This window comes from Neofelis nebulosa, chromosome 10 (assembly GCF_028018385.1).
Source record: "Neofelis nebulosa isolate mNeoNeb1 chromosome 10, mNeoNeb1.pri, whole genome shotgun sequence".
Taxonomy (NCBI): Eukaryota; Metazoa; Chordata; class Mammalia; order Carnivora; family Felidae; genus Neofelis; species Neofelis nebulosa.
In genome coordinates, this window is record NC_080791.1 from 29,161,585 (window position 1) to 29,189,028 (window position 27,444).

The 27,444-nt window shown below is 38.7% G+C and overlaps 1 protein-coding gene and 1 long non-coding RNA gene across 14 annotated transcripts in view; one reads left to right on the forward strand and one right to left on the reverse strand.

The window, feature by feature from the left end:
* Nucleotides 1-27,444, reverse strand: part of OPCML (opioid binding protein/cell adhesion molecule like) — a 1,069,156-nt gene that overhangs the window by 211,685 nt on the left and 830,027 nt on the right. For all 12 annotated transcript variants that reach the window (XM_058687354.1, XM_058687350.1, XM_058687359.1 and 9 more), the window contains one exon: nt 3,179-3,411. In XM_058687354.1, coding sequence (XP_058543337.1) covers nt 3,179-3,411 — 233 coding nt within the window. The remainder of the gene's footprint in view (nt 1-3,178; nt 3,412-27,444) is intronic.
* LOC131487080 (uncharacterized) lies at nt 657-11,392 on the forward strand. Of its 2 annotated transcripts, none has more exons than XR_009249604.1 (3): nt 657-813; nt 1,283-1,960; nt 11,212-11,392. It is a non-coding gene; the product is annotated as an uncharacterized LOC131487080 (long non-coding RNA). The 2 variants fall into 2 exon arrangements; XR_009249603.1 differs by lacking the exon at nt 11,212-11,392 and adding an exon at nt 2,900-3,184.

Here is a 27,444-nt window from a genome sequence, read left to right on the forward strand (position 1 = left end):
TGACTCCACAGCAACACCTCTCTCTTGCCCTGGATTTTCTTAATACCTAAGTATACAGTCTAGGTCACATTATCATACATATTCACATGGTGCTTTTTTAAAATTATTCCCTCAGAGGTCAAGATGTGTCATGGGTATCAGTGACAGTATTTTAACGAACGCAGCTCTCTTGAAGAGGACTTGGAAACTAATGCTATCAGGTATGTGGCAAAGGCCACCTTATAAAACAGTAAAGGACAGGCTCTGAGGTTAGTGACAGAGCCTCTCTGAGTTCCTCACTTTGCGGCAACAGGGAGCAGCAAAGCCAGGGCCCCATGGGACTGCTCTCCCTTCTGCTAATGGCACTTGGTTGGCAGAGGTGACGAGATTCTAACATTCTCAAATGGACAGAAGATAAATAAACCTCTCTCTCTCTCTCTCTCTCTAAACAGACATGTTGCAGCTCGGAAATTTTTCAGTTTTTCTCATTGCAAAATCAATAACCATCAGCAGTTTGAAATTAAAGGCAAGATTAGGCCTCAGTTTTATACATGCCTTATTGTATTCCAAAAGCTTTCTACTCAGTCAGATAAATCTTCTTTAAGAGGATTAGGAAACTTTCATTATCTTTATCTAACCTGAACTAACACTAAGTCTGAAAAATTAATCTATAGACTGGACAAAAGCCGATAGCTGCTGGGAAGAAGGAGGACTCTTGGACTTCTTTCTAATTGAGCAGTGGGGTCTCTGCTTCCTCCCACTAGAAATTCAACTGGTCTCCAAAGAAAGAACAAGTCACCCATTGCTAACCAAGACAGAAGAGAATGCAGCTCTGTGAGTGCCTTCTTTTTACCTCTCAGTAAATGTAAAGGCCCATCTGCTAAGTGTTCAAAGGAAGGTTGTCTCCTCCCACCTCCACCCACCCTGATCTTTTGCATTGGATTTCACACCTCAGTTGTCCAGAGTTATAAGAGTCTCTTGGTCTGCAATGTGGAGACTGTGAGGAACTGACCTCTGAAACTGCAGTCACTCCATGGCTTTGCTCTCGCCTCTTCTTGGACTCTTGCTGACTCAAACCTATGAAGCCCACAGGGAAACACCACTGGGTTCCATATCCAGCCCAACGAATTGCTCCAAGGGCCTTATGAAGCACATTATCCCTGAAGCTCTCCATCACTAGCACTTTATGGCCTGTATTGACTTTGACATGCTTACACAATCTGTCTTATTTCCTGAAAAGTGATAGCCTTGTTCTGTTTGAGTCTGTTTCTGTACAGTGCCTGACAGTTCTTTTTTATTTCAGTGCTGCATTTCCTGAATTTGAAGATAACTTTGCTGTCAAGGCCATGAAGGTGCCATGGAGGCGTCACTTCCAATGCTGAGAATTTCAGCTCCTCTGGAACTAAGCCCAGGTGGCAGGCGGGGTAGTGAGAACTCACACCCCCTTGTTTTCTGCACCCCCAGAAACTTTCAACAGACATTCCAGCTCATCTCAGATAACTGATCTCACCAAGTGCCTCCACCATCCTCTGAGAAGAAGCATCAGACATGACAGCTGCCTTTATCTCCAGATGGCAGGCCGTCTTGTAGTTCCAAAGCAGTGATCATCACCAAGCCATACCCCTGGGTGGGACACGAGTGGAGAATGGAAACAGCAGAGTGTACAGACATCTGTGGTATGCAGGCCAATGTGGGTGTCTGAAAGCACTTGGGGATGAGACAAGGGCTTGGAGGCTGAACTGAGGCTGGGCTTCAAGCAATATGGCAGCACCCAGGGCCTGGTGGAAAAGAAAGCTGCAGCAGAATGATTTCTGATCCAGCACAATGCCATTACAAATGTCTCAAGAACCAGAGACCTGGATGTTAAGCTAGCAAAGAGCTGTTTTAGCCAAAAGAAAGAATGGCTACCCTGATTTTTACAAATGAATGAAGTGTGAAAAGACACTAACCCCTATTCAAACTCTCCATGAAACCAACTGATGTGAGTAAAGTATTTTTTTTTTTAGTAAAGTAGGGGTGAAAACATCCACATTATCTAAGCCAGGATGCAGCAAACATTTCATAAACTGAAAACAATTCGTCAAATATACTACATATGGGAATTGATAAAAGGCACTTTTTAAAGTCTGAATCACACACAGGGACTCTTTCTGAGATTTCAGTGTACAGCTCCAAGAGGTAAGTATAGGAGACTCTGAGAAAGGTCCACCCAAGTCTCTCATTTGGTGGAGGAAGGCTGTGTCACTGGGGGATGGCCAGTAGTATCCTTAGTACTTCATTGTTACCATGAGTCAACACCTGAGATAAATTACTTTACATAGAAATGGTGGGGCAGAGGGGTGATGTTAGTTGGAGGTAGTTCAAAATAAGTTAATTTGTATTGTTTCCTTGTTTTAAAATGGCTCCCAAATTCTCATAGCTGCTATTTGAATGTGCTTTTAATTCCTAATATTTAATAGTTAATATCTGGGATTCTGACATTTCTTCAGCCTTAGTTTTTTTCCTACAATGTGAAATTCTAATGAAAAACTATTGTACAATATGTTTGGGTATCCTGACACAGATTTTTAAAGAGAGAATGAGAGGGGATGTTAAGGAAAACCTCCCCTTTTTAAAAATTATATGGATGTATTTCTGACATAGACCTGGAGATAGCATTTTGACTAGTATCCCTCTTAATATACACTCCATTGTGAGGCTAACGGGATGCACAGACCCAGCCACCATGCTGGGTTGGACTCGAATGCAGAATCCAGAACCCCTTCTGGAATATGCACACCCAACAACCATGCAAAACTAGTCACAAGTCATATAACATCAAATCAGTGTTAACCTTTTATTATGAAATAATCCTGTGAAAGATAAAAGGCACAGAGAGTAACACCACCTCTATTTTTTAGTGTTTCTTGCCCTACTTTAGAGTGCTAAGTAACTTAAGAAAGCTCAACAAGCACATGCCAAACAACTTATTAACAAGAACAGAAGGACCAAAGGTACAATTGAGAGACTGTGAAGATATGTAGTACTTAGTAAAGAATTCAGCAGATGGGAAGGAATCCAGAACATACACTCAGTCTCTGGGTTCCACAGAGGAAAATGTTTCTCATGTCTTCACACAAGAATAGAAGCAAAGACTGAGATAATGTTTCCCTTCCATCATCGACAGGTCCACCAAGCCCCGAATCCAGCTGTAACTCACCTTGCACTATGAGGTGGACCCGGGAAGTTTTCGGGTGGTTGTCTGTTTGCACAGAGCAGGTGTATGGGCCCTCATCATACACATCCACGTTCTGGATCATGATGCTATATTGGGTTGGTGTGTTGACCAGGATGATCACACGAGGGTCTATGGACCACTTGTCATTCCCAGCGTAGAGGATGGTGCTGCGGTTTAGCCAGGCCACCCGGGTGACTCGGTCATCTATGGTACACCTGTGAGGGAGGAGGGTGGGGAGTGGAGATGGAGGACATTGGGGGAGGGGAGGGGAGTAGGGGAGGGAAACATTGAGGAATGGAGGTGGGGAAAGGGAGAAGAGAGTGTTGAGAGGCTGTGTCATAAATGTGGTTGCTGTATTCTGAGGAGTAAATGGAATAAAATAGCCCCATGCTAAAAGGAAACAATCAATTATTGATGAAACTTCCTAAGTATAGGGTAACAGTGGCCTGAATTATCCTGAAGAACTGATGATACAAAATCGTTTCTATTTGATTTAGGAGCATATTATGTGAAGATCTTTGTCATATATTTGCTTTCCATCTTATTTTTCCCCCCAGGCTTATATGAAAATTAGTTTATATTTCTTGAGCACATTTACCACCTTGTGGGAGACATGGCCCAGGAGCATAGAGGCAAGAAAGTGGATCAGTATTTCAAATAGGTCACAGATAATCTACAAAGCAAATACCTAACTTGTTAGTCAAAAATTGGACATATTTACCACCAGCCCTCCCTGGTATTGATAATCTCCTTTTACCCCAAGCTACCCAAATTCTGCAAATTATAATTTATAACATGGATTGATAAAATTCACCTTAGAAAGCCATCAATTTTTAGGAAGTCCTGGCTGCCTCTGAAGATGTCAGCAGAGGTAAGAAGAAAATGATCAGAGTTCCTCTTCCCTCCTACTGCTACCCCCTACCCACTCCCAGCCCAGAAAACAAAGTGGCTGATGTCACATGGGTTATCATTATGGTAAAAAGCTAATCTCAAAAAAAAAAAAAAAAGCTAACCTCTACTTCCTCAACCTTGCACATACTCAACAATTGGAAGCTGTGAATGTGAGTGGAATTTGTTGTTTGGTGTGAATGACTTGCAGGGTATTATGTTTAATGAAGAAATATTTATGCCTGGTGGTCAGAAGGAAAATTCGCATATGTTCCCCAGGATTTTACAATCTATTGAAAGAAAATGGAAGAGAATCCCTTGAAAATGTGGGCTTGCAAAGAAGAGTGTGTTTCAAGGGCCCCAGGTATATGCCCACCTGCCACTCACCCCTCTAGTCTAAACCTGAGTTGCGGTATCTGGGCAAATAGTGAGGTCCAGTTATAGCTGTGCTATTCCCATAAGATGTCCCAGCAAACAGGTCTGAGGCCCACCTTCTGGGCACAAGGAACATCAATCCAGCACCTCCAGATGAGAAGACAAAACAAACAAACAAACAAAAAAAAAACACTGCCTCATCTCACCAAATCTGATCCCATTTTGACTGAAAGCAGAGATCTTTCTACAAGGCTCAGGAGACAAGAACACCAAAGACACTGACAATGGAAGAGAGAGCATGAACTTTTGGACATGATGTTTTCCCTTAGCAAAATGGCCAGCCAGACACAGCCTGAATGGCCATGGGAGCAGAACAATACTGGAGCACTAAAATGACAGCTTCTGTTGAAAGAGGAAAATGCTCTGTCTAGCAAAGTACTCTCCCTGGTTGGTAGGACACATAGAAATAATACTAGCTTCCAATCACAGAAGTCTTTGTATGTACAGGTCACCTGTCATTCAGCAGGTTCCGCCAGCTTTGAGTTAGGGGTGGGGTGATAATTAGATGCTTTCACAGGACGGCAGGAAGAAACCTTTCTCTTCTAAATTTTCTTTATTTGCTGTTTTTCAAACTACAAAAATAAAATAACCATATTTAAATGTGTGAACAAATGAGGTCCTTAATTTGGTAACACTCTTGTTACCTCTCCTTCTACATCTCACTTTTTACATACACATATTCACATAAATAAAGACTGTGTTGATTTATTTACCTGAAATAGAATTATACTCTAATATTCCTATGAAGCTTTTTTTTTTTTTGGAACTTTATCACAGGTATCCCTTAACGCCAGTAGTTATAGATCTATTTTTGTATTTTTTTTTTGAGAGACAGAAAGCAGGAGTGGGGGAGAGGGGAAGAGGGAAAGGGAGAGAGAATCTCAAGCAAGCTCCATGCTCAGGATGAAGCCAGACACGGGGCACAATCCCACAGCCCTGGGATCATGAGCTGAGCCACAATCAAGAATCAGATGCTCAGCTGACAGCTATCCAGGTGCCCCTAATTTTGTAATTGTTTCTAAGTAAGTCTAAGATCAGCAAGATGAGTTTTGGAGGCTCAACCACATTTAAAATTAGTAATAATTCAAGTATCACTGACTCTTTGCCACCTTCACAGGTGTGTCATAGTGAGAAAAAAAAAATTGAATGTATGCAGTTTCCTTCATATCCTGGGACCCTAGCTTCACTCTGCAGTTTGTCCTTCTGCAGCAACTTTCCATTTCCCTAATGCAAACTGAAAAGCTCTTAATGGACCTTGCACTCTACCCTTTCAACAGCATTTCTTAGGGGAAAAAAAGAACAAAAAAGATAAACACATTCATTCACTTTCAGTTGAAAATGATTGATGAAGTTTCCTGTGCAACCTTTCTTTATAACAGCTGTGTTTTCATAAACACCAAACTTCTATTTGAATAACTTCTAACAATAAAGTTCTAATTGTTCAGTGCCAGGAACTGTCAAGCCTGGAAGTGGATGGTAAACTCAGAGTAAAGGGAGTCACATTCTAGTCCCCAGAACCACACAAACCCAAGTGACAAAGTGCAAACAAATATTCTTGCTTTTATTTTGGTCAATTATGTAACCTCTCAAAAATTTTAAGTTGATATATATATTTAACTTTTTAAATTTATTTTTGAGAGGGCACAAGTCAGGGAGGGACAGAGAGAGAGGGACAGAGGATCTAAACTGGGCTCAGCTCTGACAGCAGCAAGCACAATGTGAAGCTTGAACTCATGAACCACGAGATTATGATCTGAGTAGAAGTTGAATGCTGAACCAACTGAGCCACCCAGATGCCCCTAAGTCATATAATTTTTAAAATTTAAGTTAAAAGGATGCACTTCTGGCCTGTGGAGAATATTCACAATTTTAAAATTAAAATGTCACAATATTCCTTTATATATGTATCTATATCTATATCTATATCTATATCTATCTATATACACACACATATTTTCAATAAAATTTAAATGCAATACTGATTTGATTATCTAGTTTCAAAATCATGAAAAAGTTCCTTATTAGTCATAAAATGTGAATTGTTCCTTTTTAAAACTTGAACTTGTGTTTCCAATATATGTCTTCTGCAGGATTTTGTCTTGATGCAATCTTTCATACTTAAAAACCTTTTATTGATAAGCTACCATATTTATTTGCAAATATATAGAGAGAGATGGAAATTGAAATTTCTTATATGTTCTATAATCATAAAGCTCTGAGTAATGCTATTTTCTTTTAAAATTAGTTATTACAAGGACAATATTGATAAAACAACATAAATATATTGTTCATCTTATTAAGTAATAATTAAACATAAAAAGTAAACTTTTGCTGGATATATAGTACTTAATGGGGTAGATGAGGTTTTTTAAAATTACTTTGAGGGGTGCATGGGTGGCTCAGTAGGTAGAGTGTCTGACTCTTGATTTCAACTCAGGTCATGGTTCCATGGTTAGTGAGTTTGAGCCCCGAATTAGGCGCCATGCTATCAGCCCAGAGTCTGCTTGGGATACTCTCTCTCCCTCTCCCTTTGCTCCTCCCTGCTCGCATGATCTCTCTCTCTCTCTCTCCCTCTCTCTCTCAAAATAAATAAACTGAAACAAAATAAATAAAAATAAAATCATACCTTGAATAAATAACCTTACTGCTAGAATAAGATAGAGCTCAGGACTGATTCAATTTCTATTTTTGTTTGAGAGAAACCTAGTTCACATAAGCGAGGGAGAATCTTGTATAGCAGTGCCACTCAATTCTTTGAACCTCTTCCAAGATATGTGCCAAAAATCACACAGAAATATAGCTTCAAAAATTATTTTAATGATCTCACAGCTGACAATTCAATTAGTTCCTCCTTCAGCTTTTTTTAAAGCAATGAATTGAAAAATACCTGACTTGCAAAGGGCTTTGTAACTCAGTATTAAATTCATTCAATTTCACACAATCTGGACAGTATATTGTTAACATTTTACCAGGCTTTATCAAATGACTATTAAAGATGTATTCCTCTTTTACTTAGAAGGACCTTGTTTAACCCAATACACCCAGAAAGGTGGGTAAAATTGAATGCTGTTTATTTTAATATGCCAAATCACATTGTTCTCTACCAGAAAATGTCTCTTTCTCTAATTACAAGATAGAGAAGATATGTGCTTTGCTATGATGTCTTTGTCCTTTCCCTTCATTACACCTATGCTTTACTTTGGTGGGATTCTCCTTCAAGAGTGATTTTTTTTTTTTTTTTTTGGTAATAGTCGGATGATGGTGACAAATAAAGGTAAATTATTTCCTGGACAATTTATAAAAATGGGAACAGTCAAAAGGATCACTAGAATTACAATTCAATCTCAGTGCCTTTCTTAGGCAGATTGATTTAGGAAATCTGAGATCTTGAATGTATCCTCTTAAGTGCATGGAACCAGTACAAATTACCAGGAGTCTTGCAGGGACTGACTTTGAAACAGGTCAGTCCAAATCTATTCTCCATGGGCAAAACAGACTCTCAGTGCCCTGCCACACATACCTTGGGAAGCCTTGTGCACTCCTTGGGTAGATATACCCCAGACAGATACCCACAGCCCAATTTACCTGCTGTCAAACCTGGGTTTCATTAGCAGGCATGGACAGGGGCAAATAGAGTGGAGTAACTGGATAAATCTATCTCTCCGAATGGGGCAGAGACCATTCATTGAGTCTGTACAGTACTAGAACCTAAAGAATGATAAAGTCACTTGTGAGAATAATGATGTTGTTTGAGGGAAAAGAAGGAGACAACAGGGAACAGCAGGAAGAAGAGCTCAGAGAATAACTTTTTAAAAAATGCTTAAGTGTTCTTACAAACCTGGCTCCTTCCTTGATGTTTACGGCTGTGTTGAACTCTCATTTATAGGAAGCACATGGAGGAGAATTTTTTATGTTAAATAAGGGCATCCAAGAGTAAAATCAAGAAACATGAATGATAACCTTCTAATTTCTTGAAAACTCTTTTAGGTCTCTAAAATTCTTACCCTTAAGCAAATCTTGTCTAGTGGTCCTTCATAAGGTAGAATTCATTACAACTCAATGGTAATGTCTCAAATTACATAGTGCTTATTGGTGCCTAGCACAGTTAAGAACTTTCCATATATTAAATAACCTGATCCTCATAACTACCCTTTGAGACATGCTTTATTATTATCATACTTTACAGATCACAAAACCGAGATGCAGAGAGGTTCAGGACTCTGAACAGCTGGTACAACCAGCATAGAGAATTTACACCTATTCAGACTTGTGTAGAATTTCTGCACTTAAGGGCTGTTGGATTCTCCTCAAAAAGAAAGTGTTTGTGGCTCAAGACTCAAAGTAATAAGACCAGGAGGAGTTCATTGGTATTATCCAGTTTCCCACAAATTTATGGTATTCAGTTTTTAATTTTAGCATTTAATTTTCTCATAAAATAGCTTAGGAGAACAGGAAAGATATTTGGAAATGACTTTTGTACATTGTTAAACCACCTCTAGCTATTTGTGAAGAGTGGAAATACTCAGAAATGGCAAAGAAATGCCAAAAGCTATTGGAGGAAAGGAATTTTGCAGGCAAAGTTGTCATTTTCAATTCCACTAAACATGGGACATGCGGTTAAGATGCAGGGTCATTTTGTTTTGTTTTTAAGGAAGAAGTGCAGATAGAAGAAATCCATGCTTTCAGGCAGTGGTTCTCAAACTTCACTGTGCATCAGATTCACCCTGAGAGCTCTTTAAAACACAGATTGCTGAGCCCAACTCCCAAGTTCTTCTGATTTAGTGTGTTCAAAGTGGGGCTAAAAATATGCATTTTAAAGTTCCCAGGTGAGGCCATTTATACTGGTCTCAAGACTCTGACAACCACTGCCTTTAAGAAATCAGACAAGAGACAAGTTGGAATTCAATCAAAATAAAATCTTCCTGAAAAGTGAAATTAGGTAGCTTTAAGGTTTTTGTTTGTGTTCTTTAGGACTGCTTTTGTTTTTATATTTTGCCTCTGAAAATACAAAAAAAAAAAAAACCCGTGATTCACATAACAGATATTTAATCAATATCTAAGGTACACTAGACAATATTCCAGGAGCTGAGAATGCTGGCTGGCAAACAGGCAAAGGTCATGATCCTTGAGGCTATGTCCAGTGAGACAAAGAAAGCATATAAGTAAATAAGCATATTAGTTTTGGAGGATGACAAGTGGTGAATGCAAAGCAGGTTAAGGAATGGTGAGTGCCATGGGGACTGGGAGCATATTTGAGACAGAGGGGTTAGTAAATGCCACCTGGGGCTTGTATATTAGATGCTGAAAGTTTTACAACCTTACATCTGAATGCAGTACAGTGCATGTATAAAAATCATGTGTACTTAAAAATAAAAGTCACATCTCAATTATATACACAGATAGGTGTAGGAGCATCTAGATAGCATGGATACCTAGAGCATGACTATTTAATTATTACAAGTATTTTGAACCAGTCTCACGAAGAGTGCCTCTCTTGTATGGATAACTCTGTAGATGCTAGTATTCAAAAAATTGAAAACTGGCATTTTGAGAAACTAAAGTTTACCAGAAAATGTCTTTATATTTCCACCCTTGTTATTGGGATAATACCTAAAATACATTGCATGCCTCTCTGCTTTAATAAGTAGACAGTAGTGAATAGAGTGAATAACCTCTAATACAGACTCATCATTTTAAACTTCCACTGTCTTTGGAATGCAATGTTAATAGAGAAGATCCTGGACTTCTTCATAGAATTACAACACTGGATTTAATTATTTATACACTTATTTTCTGGGGCTGTAAATACCACATGGATAAGAATCATGTCAGTGGTCTTCATTTTTTAACACCAAACCTCCCACAGCGGATCTGGTATCTATTATAGGTGACCAGTACATATTTATAATGATGGAAAGGTGTAAGGCAATGTTTTTCAAACTGATGTCAAAATACCCTACAAAGATTATAGTGGGGTTCAGTCAGTTGAGTATCCGACTTCGGCTCAGGTCATGATCTCCCAGTTCTTGAGTTCGAGCCCCGCATCCAGCTCTGTGCTGACAGCTCAGAGCAAGAAGCCTGCTTCATGTTCTGTGTGTGTGTGTGTGTGTGTGTGTGTGTCTGCCCCTCCCCCACTCAGGCTCTGTCTCTCAAAAATTATTAAACATTAAAAAAAAGAAAGACATAAAAAAGCCCACAAAGATTATAAATAATGATATGTTGCAATGAGAGTAGATCTTGTATCTTCTCACCACAACTAAGACAGGCTAATCATGTGATGAGATGGCAGTGTTAGCTTTTGCTGGGTGGTAGTCATTTGCAATACATAAATTCATCAAATCAACATGTTGTACGCTTCAAACCTAAAAATGTTATATGTCGGTTATATCTCAGTAAAGCTCAAAAAAAAAAAAAAAAAAAGAACCTACATAAGATGAAGTAGATGTCCTTGGAGATATTATGTGTGTGACTCTGTAAGTTATGTACACACACAAACACACACACACACTCACAGCACCCATGGGATTTTTACTTGTGTATTTTTTTAATCTAGTGTTTTTATTTGTAAAATATTCTTTAAAAATATAATATATACATATTCTGGATGTTTTATGACTACAATTAGATTTAAATGTTCAGACTTGTGTCTATTATTACAATAGCATAAAAGAGTATGTATTCTGTTGTTTCAGACTAATGAAAAAATACAGAGGTGGACTTAAGGTTCAGCAGTACATTTCTCCCAAGGAACGCTGAATGATCCCAGGGTCCACTATAGTAATGAAGGTTCTCAAAAGTTGGAATGAAGCCATGTGGAAAGAGAACTCTGTTGTCATATGGCACAGACCAAAGTTAAAAGTGATGCTCTGGCAGCAGTCAGGACCATATTCACATTGCAACTTGGAAATTAATTTTAATAAAATATCATCTGCTCCATTAAATTAATGTTGTTAATTTTAGTGGTTACCTATGTGTATGATTTAAAACCAGATTTTAGAGTCATGTAAGTCTATAAAGGTTAAGGGATTTATACCTAGTTTTATGATTTTATGCATAAAATGTTTTTTTTTTAAATAATGTTGCAACTGGGAAATCCTGAAATCTTGTTTTTGTCCACCCTTGCCCCTGCCTTCGAAAGGGCCTTCTAGAGAGTATTCAATTTAGAAATGCTGATAAAGGTGATAAAGTTGAATGTTAAAGCCCAATATGCATTTTCCTTGAATTTTCTTTTTATATTTACCTATGATATTAATTTTTTTGTTTCTGCTTTTGAATGTCTTTGTCCTTTTTCATAAATTGAGTTAATTGAATTTCAGTTAAGAACTTTACATGTATCAAAACATATTAATAATACCAGTTTGAAAAATGAGAGGAAGAAGTTCTTGTTTTAGAGAATTCAAAGACCAGTAATAAATGAATTTTTTAAAAGAGAGGAGAGGAGGCAAACCAAAATGAAATATTTGCAGCTCAATTCCCAAGGTATTCTAAATTGCACATAGCTGTTCTCCTGGGAAGCTTTAACTACTCAGTTATTTCCTAAGTTACAAATATAGCCAACTCTAGAGCATCAACAAGGACCCTAAATTATGTAAAGGAAATCTTTATGATTCAGATAGTTGAAAATTCAATGAAAGTAATAACTCTGCTAAAGCTAATATTTGCTAATAAGGTATTGGTGGAGAATATATATGAGAGCTTCTGTGGAAGATTTGGTGGGGGGGGGGGGGTGGAATAGAGCTACTTAGAGAAGGTCCAGTATGGAAATATTTCAGTCCAGCACAAGACTGACTTCAAAGGCTGACAGATACATGACATCTGCAGATTGTTTCTAATTGGAAGATGGTGCCACACTAACAGTGGCTGGATTTGGGGAGTTATATTAAATACACAGAAATGCATGTGTCAGTTTGTGTGCATGTGTATATATAAGTGGGAAGAGGTGTCCTCCAGAGAAGAGGAGAAAACATATACAAATGCATGCAGGATGGGGCTCTTGAGAAAACAGCATTTAAAACCAAACTAAGGAAGGTGTGGGGTCTCCTGAAAATGGTGTCACCTGAAGCAGAAAATCAGCTGCAGGATGATGATGTGTTGTGGTTTCAGCCATGACCGATGATATATGAGTCCATCAGAACAGTGCTCATTGTGTCCTGAAGCAAGCAAAGGGAACTTCCTTCCCCACAAACACAGTGAGGGCTCTACCTGAATGCAGAGAGCAACTTCACACACCTCACCACCCAAGTGAGGCAGTCAGGCAGAAGACAGTTCAGAACAGAGCATCTGATAGGATGAAGGAAAATGAAGGGAGTGATTTCTGTGGAAAGATGGCTGTGCAAAGAGGGGAAATCGCTTACAATCACAAAAGAGGGTTAAACTGCATGGCTGTGGGAGGGGAGAGGAGGAGAATTCCTATCATGGTAACAGAAGGTAAAACATAGGGTAGCTAAACATAATTGTGAAAAGAAAGGGTCAGTGGAAAGTTCTATGAGCAAAACAATGAAAGATTGAGCTGGCTTCTTCCCAGACTTCAAGTTATTCTGTAAATTCACAATGTGTTTAAAAATATATTGGTTTCCCAAGGAGACAAGAGCAAGGCCAAAATAAGAGACCAGTGTCTGCCTTCAAGATTCTTATGATCTTAGGTGAATGATAGGATACAAACAACATTAAAAAGATATTTTTCATTTTCATGGATATAATAAAAAGTGTAAATTCACCCATTCATAAATATTTATTAAGTACCTACTAAGTGTCAGACACTCTACTGGTCCCCGTCTCTGCCCTCATGGCATTTTTCAGATGGGGGGAGAAATATTCAATCAACAAATTGTATACTTGTATACTTGCTACAAACTGAACTGGGATGATTTCTGGGACAGTCATATACAGGGGACGGCATGGAAAGCCCTGCTCAGATACACAGTCTACAGATGGGCCTTTTCTGAACAAGTGACAATTAACCTAAGGTTGAAAACTGAGAACACCAGGTCAATGTGCTGGCTACAGAGAGCATTTTAGGTAGAGGACAGGGCAGATGTGCAGGTCTTGAGTAAAAGGTTGACTCAGGTATGGAAGGGAATGGATGCTACAGTGGCCTAAGCAAGGCAGATGGGAAAATTGGTAGGTTCCAGGGGGCTGACAGGTACACATCTCTACTTTAAAAAAGTCTGTATGTTACTGTAGCTGTCATGGGGAATCCTTGAAAAGGTTTACGTGGAGGCATGACATAATCTAAATGATGCTTTTTATAAGGAAATGCTAGTCTTTCATTGAAGAATGAACTGTAGCAGGACAAGAAGCAGAAGGACTATTGTATCCCTGTAGACATGAGAGAAGAGTTATGTGACAACAGGGTCCACAGCCTAAGGAAAGGGTGAGGGAGCCAGAATGAATAAAGGGAGTAAGGCACGAATGGACAGTGAAGTGTTGACAATATCGGCAACCAATGCTTCCAAGAATGTTGTCAGCAAAGGTGGAAAGAGAAACGGAGCCCACAAGGGCACAAGGGTCTCCTGAGAGTTTTGTTTTGTTTTTTTGTTTTTTTTCATTTGATAGTTTGCTTGTTTCTTTTCAGACTAGAAATACTTGAGAACTTATTCATTCATTTTATAAATATTTGTTGAACACCTACTGGGTTCTAGGACTGTTCAAACTTTTATATGCCTACAAATTGCTTGTGCCTCTTACGAATTCACTAGGTCTGGGTGGGGCCCAATATTCTGCATTCCTAACAAGTTATGTAATTATGCTGATGTGCTGGGGACCACCCTTTGAGCAGCCCAAGTTTAGGTACTAGAGATGCAACTGTGAATAAGACAAGGACCTTCTTACATTCCAATATATAAGTATATACTGATAAGACTGATCTTACTGAATGGAGCAACTGATGATGGAAGGAAGAAAAAGGGGATAGCTCATTGATATTACTGTAAAGGTGAAAAACTATGGATCTAGAACCCATGAAAAAGAAAAGGAAATAAAGAAAGAATGGAAATAGGTATGTTTGTGGATCTGGTCATGGGAAATCAAGGAGGTTACTGAATGATGGTTTCTATTTTCTCTGAAATAAAGGGCAAAATTATCAGCCAAAGGTAAATGGGAGAGTAGGAGATAGGGGAAGGATGATGCAAGACAAAGGGGAATAGCTGTTGCAGAAAATGAGAGCAATATTACTGGGGAATTCTACTAGGTTCCCAGGCTGTGCTGAGCTTCATTTGTAGTTCATGGCCAAGGATTTATCATGACAGTGCTCTGCCAGCTTTGAAGATATTCTCCAACACTGCTCAACTGTAGGCATACAGAATGTAGATGATTTGAGATCATCCAATGTTGGAGTATGCCAGATGAGCAAGAGAGAAGATGAGGATTAGAGGAACTGAAAATTTGAGTAAAAAAAGAAGATAGGAGGGGCTGGTGGATAGAGAGAACCTGGTGGGTTTGATGCACTGGAAGACTTAATAAGTTCCTTGAGTAAATGAGCTGAAATAGAAGAGACTATACATTATTGAAAGTAAGAATATTCAGTGACATTATAAACATGACCCTTGTCAATGAGGGATTAAAGTATTTAATCATCTAGGTGGATCATCTAGGTGGATCTCGACAATATTGAGAAGGATGGTGGGAGTCAAGAGCTCTTTATGAACTTCAGTGAGATATGTAAACTGAGCATTGTAGACACAGTATATTATAATGTTAAGGGGAGGGCCCTGGCATCAAACCGATAAGGGCTCTGCTACTTACTAGCAGATAACCCTGGGAACAGCCTTTAATTTAACCACTCACTACCTCATTTCCCCATCTGTGAAGTAGGATGAACATATTTACTTCACAGTATTATTCAATATTATTATGAGCCTGAATGAAGTAATGCCTGAACAAGAGTCAGAATTGTACCCTGCAAATAGTAAGCATTCTTTAAACAGAGCCTGTTCTATTACTACTGTCAAAGAGCTCTGTTGCTTCATTTGGAAAACTATAATTCTATTAGAATTCTATTATCTGGGAGTGTGTGCTAATTTAACCAAGTGATACTGAATCCATTTATTTATCATTTCCCAAGGCATTCTGAAGACTTCTCTTTCTATATTTTCAAATCCATAAAGAATGGTGTCTGAGGTGCCTGGGTGGCTCAGTTGGTTAAGTGTCCGACTCTTGGTTTTGGCTCAGGTCATGATCTCACAGTTTGTGAGTTCAAGCCCCAAGTTGGGTTCTTGCTGACAGTGCATAGCTTGTTTGGGATTCTCTCCCTCCCTCTCACTCTACCCTTCCTCTGTGTGTTCTCTCTCCCTCTCTCTCTCAAAATAAATAGATTGAAAAAAAAAAGAATGGTGTTTGCTTTAGGGTTGTTTGAACACAGTTTCAAGACTGGTTATTCTACTGGCTAATAGATCAGAAATAACATGAGATTTACATTTTTAGTGTTACCTAGAAAATCAATCCAGTGCGTTTACATTTTACCTCTAGATTCTTTCACTTCCAATATTTTCATTTTTTTTTTTCTGGAAATTGCTAACTCTTCAGAAGTATTCTGCACTTGGCCAATGTAGAGTTCTACAGTAGGATTTCATTTCCCTCTAAGGTTTATTTTCTTAGCTAAAGCCACTGAGACAACTCTAACTTTGTATTTTTATCAGGCCTTGTCCACAGTGTGTTGACACAGTGGTTGATGGGCTAGTTTCTAGATTGATGACCAGTGGTTGGTAAAATGCTGTATTTCTAAAAATACATAATTGAGAGATCAATCAATACAATCGTGCACACCTGCAAGAGAATTCATTTGCCCCGCAGGCCCCTAGTAGCTCATGCGGAGGTGTCCTTGTCTTGGGCAGCTTCACTGTGTAAATGGGCCAAACGTTAGTCCAGAAGACCAGATCCCAGAGCAGACTAAGGCATGTTGCAGGACAGGAGAGTGGTGGGGTAATGGAGGCAAGATCAAAGCTGAATGGTTTGTTTCAAGTCAGAAACTTCAGGGCAATATATTCAATTCTTTTAAGAGACATCTACTGCACAGATACTGCTGGACACTAAGGAAAAGTGAAAATTATTCAAAAGGCCTCACTTCCAGCCCAAGGAAACACCATCAGCTGGTGAAGCATTGTTTTAGAGACAGTAGTAAGGATTCATCTTAGGATAGATGAAGGATAAGTACAGATTTTAGCAAAGGGCGAACTGGGCACTGGGCAAGCCATCGGTGGACGGTTATCTACTAGTCAGAATCATGGTATTGCTCTGGGATGCCTTCTGTATTTACCTTTTTCCTTGTAACTTTATATCTTAAGAGGTAGTGCTACAGCATAAGGCAAAGCCATTTCAGAAGCTAAGAACCCTTGGGTGAAGAAGAAGTGTCTTTTAAAAGACAGGAATGATAAAAGTTTCTCCTTTTCTGTCACCCAGCCCCATGTCCCTTGCCCTTTTGGTCCTTGCCAATGGTGCAGAATTCCAAGTGGAGTTGTAAAAGGCAATGAGGGTATTCGCTGTCACACCTGCCCACTTGTCAGAGACAGCTGTTACAGAGACAGCCCCGTTGTGGAACAGGGATGCCTTGAGAAGCCACTCAGAACAATTCACGTTATTTATTTGTCACCTGGCTCCAACTCCGCTGTCCCTTCCTCCAAATCCTAAACAGCTTTAAAACTCACCCTCCCGATTTGTTCATTATAGTTGGCAAAAGAAAGGAGCAAGATGAAATTAAAATGTTTCCCAAGCACACACCATTTTAATTCCATTCAATAGATTATCCTGACATATTTACTCACGGCCATGTCTGTCTCAGTATCATCCATGGAAAAGTATAAATTAAAATTTTAAATTAAAAGCAGAGAGTCTGGGGAGCTTGATATCTTTTTGAAGAATGGAGCAAGTCAGCCACAGGCTCCCAGCATGAGTATCGTGGGAGCAAAGACTCTGGCAAGGCAGAAATTACAGCCCACGGATTTCCCTGCAAATACCTTCCCACATATAATGTAAGGGATCATGGAATCCCAAAGACAGGCAAAACCTCAAAGGTCATTCTTCTTCCTCCAGAATTGTGCATAAACAAACTCCTGCCTTCTGAGTTCAGGTGAAACTTATCAGAAACTGCTAAAGGACTTTCTTATTTATGAAACCAAAAATTATGCTGGAAATAGATGAGCTTTTATGCTATCCTACAGGATTTCAGTGTAATATACTAATTAAGAGAATAAATACTTTAATAAGAGGTATATTAATTCTATCACAGGTCTATAATTTATCAAACTCCTTGTCTTTCATGAGCATTAGTTTTCTAATTTATAAAATGGAAATAGCATTTAAAATCATAGATATGGCAAATATTAAAAAATAATCCTTTTACTATTATCACAGTTCTGAGAGCCTAGTAGTTAATAAATGTTTGATATTACATTTCTGTAATTACTCAAAACTAAAGAATAATGATATACCAAACATTATAATAATTTTGACTTGCCCTTAGTACTCATTTTCCAATGTACACATACATCATTATAAAGTTTGGAAAATTAAGTAAGGAGTGTACTTTTTTGGATCTCAGCACATATACAATTCTGCCTCAAGGTTGGAAGTAGATATTGCATGTGTTCAAGTAATTGTGGCTTCATGGCCAACTAGGAGGCCAATAAGTTTGTTTGATTCATCTTGTGCCACCCTAAACAGACTACACATCTGAACAAAACCTTATTTGAGTTTTTAAAAATAACACCCTCATTAAATAGACAGATGGGCAAGGACAGATGGAGGAGGAGGGATGGGAAGTGATACTTTTTTCCAGTGCTTCCCCATTCTTATAAGCACTTCTCCTGTAGAATGTCAACTCTGCCTGTTTAAAAATATATATGTCATATATTTTTAATACACCAATCATCTTTTCTGGAATAGTGGCTTATTTTGTATAGATTATGAGAATTAATTCCCCTTAAAAAATAAAATAGAAGGCAGGCAAACTCTTTCCTTGGGCCATGAGATGCCCAAGAGAGCTACTCCCTGGGGGCAGTAAAGTCACAGAGTTAATTTTTGCAAATGTTTCCAGTGTAGGCCCAGAAAGTTGCTGCTTTTAATTTATATCACCTATAGTTCTGTGCCACAGGTTGCCAGTCTGGGATAGAGAGGGTATTCTTCATTCCTGGGACTCTCTGGATTCTCAGAGGGAACCAAAAGAATAGGAAGTCTTATCTGAAAGCACCCTGAATTTCTCTGTCCTTCCCCTATTTGACTTCTGTGTTAAGGGCAGAAACCTGTATGGATAGTACTCCAAACACATTTGCAAACCATTAAGCCAGGCTGAGCTTATGGAATTGTGTATAGAGGAGAATGTTCTCATGGAAACTTGTTACTTAAAGAAAGGTTTGCCATGAAACCCAATTACTCCTTGTAATGTGGAAAGGCTGAGGTTCCTATTCACGAATTTTAAATAAATAAATGGATAGACAAAGAAAAAGAGAGAGGGGAAAAGAGGGAGAAAAAAAGGAAAAGGGAAGAAGGATAAAAGAAGAAACAGAAAAGAATAAATCTTTAGATTGGTTGAAAACATATATAATTAATTTACTTTATACTTTTCAGCCGATGGATGTGCCTGCTTAATTGTGTTCTATTCAGGGGAATGTTAAGAATAATTATGTACTTTCCAAGCACACATTGACTGATTCCAGTTATTTTTTGACAATTCCTTTGAAACACTTCATTTCCTGGGCATCCAACAGATCTGCCCTTAAAGCCTGACCTTACACTGTCCTTGCCATCAGTGGTCCTGGGTGCCCCACACTCCTCCTGTCACACACCCCTCACCTAGCACAAGTCCTAGCTAGATAGGTCACATGTCCAAGAAAGAGTTTTCTTCTATTCAAATTAACTGTGGGAAAGCAAGCAGAGTCTGGTTAAGTTAAGCCCTAGGGGATTCGAGCAGAGTGGAGAATTACTCCTGTCTCAGTTCATTATAATGAATAATAAAGAGATACTTACATGTGCTTTTTGGTAAATTATTCATCTTGTGCACTGAAGAATCAGGGCAGTAATACGTAAGGGAGACAACTGGTGCATCTGGGTTCCTATAAATACTCAATCTAATGCATTTCCAAAGACCCATCTCCTCCCCTCATTAAGAACTAGGTAGTTGGGGATGTTGGAAATAAAAGGCTTAAGTCAGACACTTCCACCTCCCTCTTTGCTCTGAATGTGCAGCTCCCCATAAAGATGAGGCTGTTTATAACATATTTGTTATTTTATTGTAGCTCCAAAGTCACTTGAAGCAACCTGAGGAGCTCAGCAGGACCTCCACTTTGCTTTCTGCAGCCATCCTCAGGAGGTAATTAGGAGAGTAAGAATTGTTTCCAAACCAATAAAGCTCCTCCAGGGCCCTGCACCTACCATGTTCACCAAACCCCTGATTCTTATCTACTAAGGGTAGATCAAACCCGTCTTAAAAGAGAAAACATGTTTAGCTTGGTTCTTCACTGCTTCCTACTAGATTTAACTGTCACTGTTATTTGTTCATGCTTAGAAGGAAACAGGCTGAGGCATTTTGAAAATGCTCACCAAGAGCCTCACCATCACTTGTGTGTCAGGGTAAATGAACAAGGGGAATAAGAGAGTCTGAGGTCTTAGATTTCACTCCTTTACCCAACATAAGATTTTGCTCTTTCCATGCCTTCATCTATTGAATTTTAGAAAATAAAAAGTCCTGGGGCGCCTGGGTGGCTCGGGCAGTTAAGCATCCGACTTTGGCTCAGGTTATGATCTCGCGGTCCGGGAGTTCGAACCTCGTGTCGGGTTCTGTGCTGACAGCTCAGAGCCTGGAGCCTGCTTCAGATTCTGTGTCTCCCTCTCTCTCTCACCCTCCCCCGTTCATGCTCTGTCTCTCTTTGTCTCAAAAATAAATAAACATTAAAAAAATTTTTTTTTGAAAAAAAAATCCTGTCATTTGTCTTGTTGATATTTTCAATTATTCATACTATTATTAATAAAGTTAATGTTTTAAAGCTCATAGTTGTGTTTTGCACAAGACACCTTTATTCCTGTGTGATTGGTTCCATCCTTTCTTACACTGGGGCAATTAATGGTTTACTCATACCTTTAGCTTGCCTTTATAGGACAACACTTACAACTGAGGCTCACAAAACAAAACAAAACATGGAGATGGTTAATGATCATCATCACGATGATAACAATGGTGATGAAACAGTGGAACATATAGGGAGGAAAAGACCAAAGAGACTTGGGGTAGGTGGGACATCAAACATCTGAGAATATCTTTATAACTGGTCTCAAGACCCAGGGAAGGAACCAACCAACAGTAATTTGTAAACAGAAAGAATTGGGGCGTCTGGGTGGCTAGGTCGTTTAAACGTCTGACTTCAGCTCAGGTCATGATCTCATGGTCTGTGAGTTTGAACCCCGCGTCGGGCTCTGTGCTGACAGCTCAGAGCCTGAGGCCTGTTTCAGATTCTGTGTCTCCCTCTCTCTCTCTACCCCTCCCCTGTTCACACTCTGTCTCTCTCTGTCTCAAAAATAAATAAAAAACGTTAAAAAAAATTAAAAAGAAAGAATCAAGAACCTGAGCAAGAGTTCAAGATTACATTGATGACCAAGAGACCATATAAAGCTACTCAACTAAATCCAGGTTTATTAGCTCCATTCTTGCTACAGTGGGGACCAGGGGAAATTAATGGGAGTCCTGTTTTTAAAAGGGGGAGGGCACCTTCAGAGGGAAGCCACATTCTGCTTAACCACTAGATATTGGGAGCTATGATGTAGACAGGAAGAAACACTTGCCAGGAACCATTTATTCTTTCTTTATTTTTTTAAAGTTTATTTATTTTTGAGAGAGAGAGAGAGAGAGAGAGAGAGAGAGAGAGAGAGAGAGACGGCACACACAAGCGAGTAGGGGAGGGACAGAGAGGGAGAGAAAGAATCCCAAGATTTTAGCTGGACCCGTCGATGTGGGTCCCAAACTCACAAACCATGAGACATGACCTGAGCTGAAATCAAGAGCCAGACACTACCAATAGAACCACCCAGGCAGCCCTTGTCATTACCCATTTAGAACTCCGTGGGGAGAATTTTTCCATCCATACTTTCCTACCTTGTGATGACTTGTCAAAATAGCGATCTTATATTTTCTCAGAAGCAGAGTTAGGGCCAAAAATTGAACAGTAACTACACAGTAGGAATCTAAAAGGTAAATACTCTCTGTAATTCTGTAAAGCTTAACCCTATTCCTCCCTTCCTCCCTCCCTTTGTTCCTTTGATTTTGTTCCTTCCTTACCCTCTTCTCTCTCCCTTCTTCTCTCTCTCTCTCCCTCTCTTTCCCCTCCTCCTTCTCTTCATCTTTCTCTCCTTCTATCTTCCTCCCTCCCTCTCAACTATTAGCAATTTATCCTAAGGCATTCCTTTATCAGTGCTACTTACTTCTACACTTTTCCAATTGACCAGTATTATGAAAATCTATATTGTAAGCATACAGACGGTATATCGGTAAAAAGAGACTTTTTCAAAGTGTTTAGATAAAGCAGACAAGCTCTGACAAAGCTAGATAATAAACCAGGCCAGGAGGTTTTCCCTTGAAGGAATCTAATTAACAACAAAGGCAAACGTACATTATCATTCTCCTCAAGGCATCCCATTCACCTCTGAAGAAATTTTACTGTTGTAAATCCAAAAGAGAAACCTTCGTGTCAGAGCAAAGAGGGAGAGCAGAAGAAGAGATAGGAGAGAAGCTTGTAATTTTGCTGTGGGTGGAAGGGCCACCTAGGGAACGGAAATTCAAAAGCATCTAAAACATTTAAATTTGCAGGAAGCTAAGCCAGACCCAACAGATGGCCTGGAGGAAACCTGGCATCATCATTCAAGGCTGAACTTTTTTGGCAAGGGGATAGCCCCAGTGAATAATCAGAGTTATTTTGTTTTGTATTTTTTAAATGGAAAATAGGCCAGTTTAAGTTGCTGATCTCATGATAAAGATGAAAATTTGCCCCAAAACCATGGTTATACTCCAGGAGGACCAAAGTGGGGTGGCCTTTGTCTTATAAAATTAAATTAATTTCAAAAACGCTTTGTTTTATAAAATTAAATTAATTTCAAAAAATAACTTTGAGGGGTAATAGTGGCTGCTTTTTATTAAAGTTTATTATATTCTTAAGATCATAATACTTCTGAGTAAAATTTGTCACTTTATATGGATGGCTCTGGAAGCTTATGAAAAGGAGTTTATTAACTAAACAAAGATCTCATTCCAATGTAGACTAGCTGAGTTTTGCAAGACCTTGCACTGAGTTGCTATCTACCTCTCTAATGCCTACCCACTGGTTCTAGCTCTGTCCCTTCTAACGCAAATACATCCAGTGCTTCTTCCCTATGGTAATCCTTCATGAAGATGAAAGAAATTATGTTATCCATTCTAAGTTATTTAATTTTGAGGTTAAACTTTTTCTATTTAGATTTTAAAATAAGGTACTACTCATATGTCAGTTCCTGTGTGTGTGGCTAAAACAATACTCTCCAAGAAGCAAGACCAGACATGAAAGATGAGTCACATTAGGAAGCAACTAGAAAATATATTTAGTGATTTAATTTGTGGCACTTAGAGTTATGACAGCACATACATGCACTTTATGCCAATGCTCTATACACACATACACTGCATGTTATAGTAATGCATAACATTAATAGCACTCTCACCCTCCAATGTGATGTTTAGTTGTGTAGTTAAGTTTATTTTGGATTAACAGATGCTTAAGCACTTGTCTTCAACATTGTATGGAAGGTAGTATCCAGGAAAATTATGCAAGAAAATGATACCAAAATCATCCAGATTGGAAAGAAAGAATTAAAGCTATCTTTATGCAGATGACATGATCTTCTATATAGACAATTCTAAGGAATGTACTAAAAACTATTAAAATAAATAAACAAGTTCAGCCACATTTCAAAATACAACATCAATATAGAAAAATTAATTGTATTTATATGTACCAGGAATAAAATATTTGAATATAAAATTATAAAATAATTCTATTTACATTAATTCCAAAAAATATATATATTTTAAATCTTATTTATTTGTTTTGAGAAAGAGAGACGGAGAGAAAGTGAGCAGGAGAAGGGCAGAGAGAGAGGGAGACAAAGAAAATTCCAAGCAGAGTGCACTGCCAGAGCAGAGCCTGACACAGGGCTTGAACTCACAAACCACAAGAGCATGACCTGCACTGAAATCAAGAGCCAGATGTTCAATCGACTGAGACACCCAGGCGCCACACAAAACAAATATTTTAACTAAGTTTAACATCAAAAGTGTAAAACTTGTACTCCAAACACTAAAATGTTGATGAAATAAATTAAAGATGTAAATACATAAAAAATCTAATGTTCATGGATCAGAAGATTTAATATCGTTAAAATGGCAATGTTTCCCAAATTGACCTACAAATTCAATTAAATCCCTTTCAAAATTCCAGCTGTCTCCTTTGCAAAAATTGATGAGCTGATCCTTAAATTCATATGGAAATTCAAGGGACCCAAAACAATCTTGGGGAAAAAAAGAAAAAATAGTTGGAGGAATCACACTTCAAGATTTCAAAACCACTACAAAACTATAATAACCATGACAGAGACTTCTCCAGGAACAAAAGAATTGGTGAGTGCCATTTTCCTTCCTACCCCCCCCCCCCATCTAGACACCTGCAGGCACCAGTGCAGTGCTAACACTTGCTACCTAACTTGCTAACAATGTGCCATGTCCCCACATTCTTCTGGACAGGACCCCTCTAGTCAGACCTTTGCTCCAGTTCCCCTTCCACAGCACACCTGCAGATGCCTTGCTAACACCATACACCCTACCCCCACAGTCTTCTGTGGACCTGTCCCTTCCAGTTCACCCTGGGTCTGAGCCCATCCATTGGAGTGCCACAAGCCTCATAGTGTGCAAGCAGTGGTGACAGGGACCAGCACCATTCCAGTGTGACTACTGCTCCAATGAGAAGGGAAGGTAACCATACACATGGGTACAACTGCAGCCTCAGCAGTGGACTGGGAGCAGACATCTGGTCTGACTACAGGCCTCACCTACCAATGAAAGCTTCTCAAGGGACAGCACAGGCAAAATGCCCTGCAAATCTCTGGCAAATGCCTGGTCTGATTCAACTCAAGCTCAAAGCAGCCCCAGACTGGCCCATTAACAACACAGAGACCAAATTCTTCTCACAATAAGTAAAAAGAGCCATCACAGAAGACTGGACTGAAGGCAAAAGCAGTTCAGCCACAACAGGATAAGACACACAACACACATAGGAGACACCTGAACTGCCAGGTTCTAGTGAATAGTGGACACTGCACTGCAGGGCACTACAGGACCTTTTTTTTCAGAGGGCCACTAGACAAGAGCAGGAGACACAGACATAGCTCATTCTCCTAACACATGGGAACAGACACCAAAATTTAAACAAAATTAGGAGACAGAGACATATGTCCTTAATGAAAGAAGAGGACAAAATCACAGCAAGAGAGCTAAATGAAACAGAGGTAAGTAATATACCTGACAGAGAATGTAATGACCATAAAGATAATCATATAACTTGAAAAAAGAGTGGACAACCTCAGTGAAACCCTTAACAAAGAGGTAGAAAACATAAAAAGAACCAATCAGAGATGAAGAACTCAATCGCTGAAAATAAAAATACACCTGATGGAATGAATAGCAAACTAGAAAAAAGAAAAAAATGGATCAGTGAGCTGGAGGACAGAGTAATGAATACTGAGAAGGCTGAAGAGGAGAGAGAAAAAATAATAATAAAAATGAAAATGGACTTAAGGGACACACAACACCATCAAGTGTAATAATATTTGCATTATAGGGGTCCCAGAAGGAGAAGAGAAGGGGCACAAAAAATTTACCTGAATATATAATAGTTGAAAACTTCCCTAACTAGAGGAAGGAAACAGAAATCCAGATCTAGGAGGCACAGAGAGTCCCAGCAAAATCAACCAAGGAGGTCCACACCAAGACACATAGTAATTAAAATGGAAAAACTAGCGGTAAATAGAGAACTTTAAAAGCAGAAGGAAAGAAAGAAAGAAAGAAAGAAAGAAAGAAAGAAAGAAAGAAAAAGAAAATATATACAAGGGGAACCCCATTACTATTAGCTCATTTTTCAGCAGAAACATTGCAGGCCAGAGGGGAGAGACATGATATATTCAAAGTGCTGAAAGGAAAAACCCTGAAGTCAAGAATGCTCTATCCAGCAAGGCTGTCATTCATAATAGAAGGAGAGATAGTTTTCCAGACAAACAAAAGTTAAAAGTATTCATGGCCACTAACCCCACACTATAAGAATTATTAAAGGGGACTCTTTGAATGTAAAGGAAAGAGCACAATTAGGAGTAAGAAAACTAGGAAGGACAAAAGCAGTAAAAATAAGTATATATATATATATATATATATCAGTCAAGGGAAGGGATTCACAAAATAAAAGAATATGGAATATGACAACATAAACCTAAAACATGGGGGAAGAAAGGAATAAAAATGGGCTCAAATTTAAGCAACAATCACCTGAATATAGATAGTTATCTGCATAAGCTGTTATATAGAAACATAATGGCACCCACAGATCAAAAACTGGTAAGAGATATGAAAAAAATAAAGAAAAAAGAAATCCAAATATAGCAGTAATGAAAGCTAGCAAATTGCGAGAGAAGAGAGCAAGAGAAGAAAGGGGGGCGCCTGGGTGGCACAGCCGGTTAAGCATCTGACTTTGGCTCAGGTCATGATCTCATGGTTCTTGAGTTTGAGCCCCACCTCAGGGTATATGCTGACAGCATGGAACCTGGAGCCTGCTTTGAATTCTGTGTCTCGCTTTCTTTCTGCCTTCCCCACTCACACTTTCTCTCTTTCTCTCTCTCTCTCTCAAAAATAAATAAACATTTAAAAAATGAAAAAAAATAAAGAGAAGAAAGAAACAGATAATTACAAAACAAAAACAAAACAAGTAAAAAAAAAATGAGAGTAAGTACATACCTATTACTTTGAGTAGAAATGTACTAAACACTCCACTCAAAGGATGCAAGTGACAAATGGATTAAAAAAAGGATGTCTATATCCTGCCTACAAGAGACTCATTTCAGACCTAGAGGCACATGCAGATTCAAAGTGAAAGAGTGGAAAAGTATTTATCATGCAAATGGAACAGAAAAGAAGTCTGGGTAACAGTACTTATATCAGACAAAATAGACTTCAAACAGACTTCAACAAGAGACAAAGAAGGACACTATACAGTCATAAAGGGAAAATCCAATAAGAAAGTATAATATTGTAAATATCTATGCACCTAAAATGGAAGCACCCAAATACATAAAGCAGCAAATACAAACATAAAGAAATATTTGATAGTAATATAATAATAGTAGGGAGATCCCGAATACATCAATGGATAGATCACCCAGGCAGAAATTCAACAAGGAAACTGGCATTGAATAACACAGACTACCAGATGCATCTAACAAATATATTCAGAACATTCTATCCTAAAAGAGAAGAATACACATTCATTCAATGCACATGGAACATTCTCCAGAAAGGATAACATTAGTAGGTCACAAAACAAGTCTCAAAAAATTCAAAAAGATTGAAGTCATGCCATATATCTTTTCTAACCATAATGTTATGAAACTAGAAGTAAACCAAAAGAAAAAATCTAGAAAAATCACAAATACATGAAGGTTAAACAGCATGCTACTGATAGAAATAACATACTTACACATCATAAAAGCCATGTATAAAAAGCCCACAGCTAATATTATCCTCCATGGGGAAAAACTGAGAGCTATCCCCCTGAGATCAGGAACACGACAGGGATGTCCACTCTCACCCCTGTTGTTTAACATAGTGTTGGAAGTTCTAAGCATCAGCAATCAGGCAACAAAAGGAAATCAAAGGC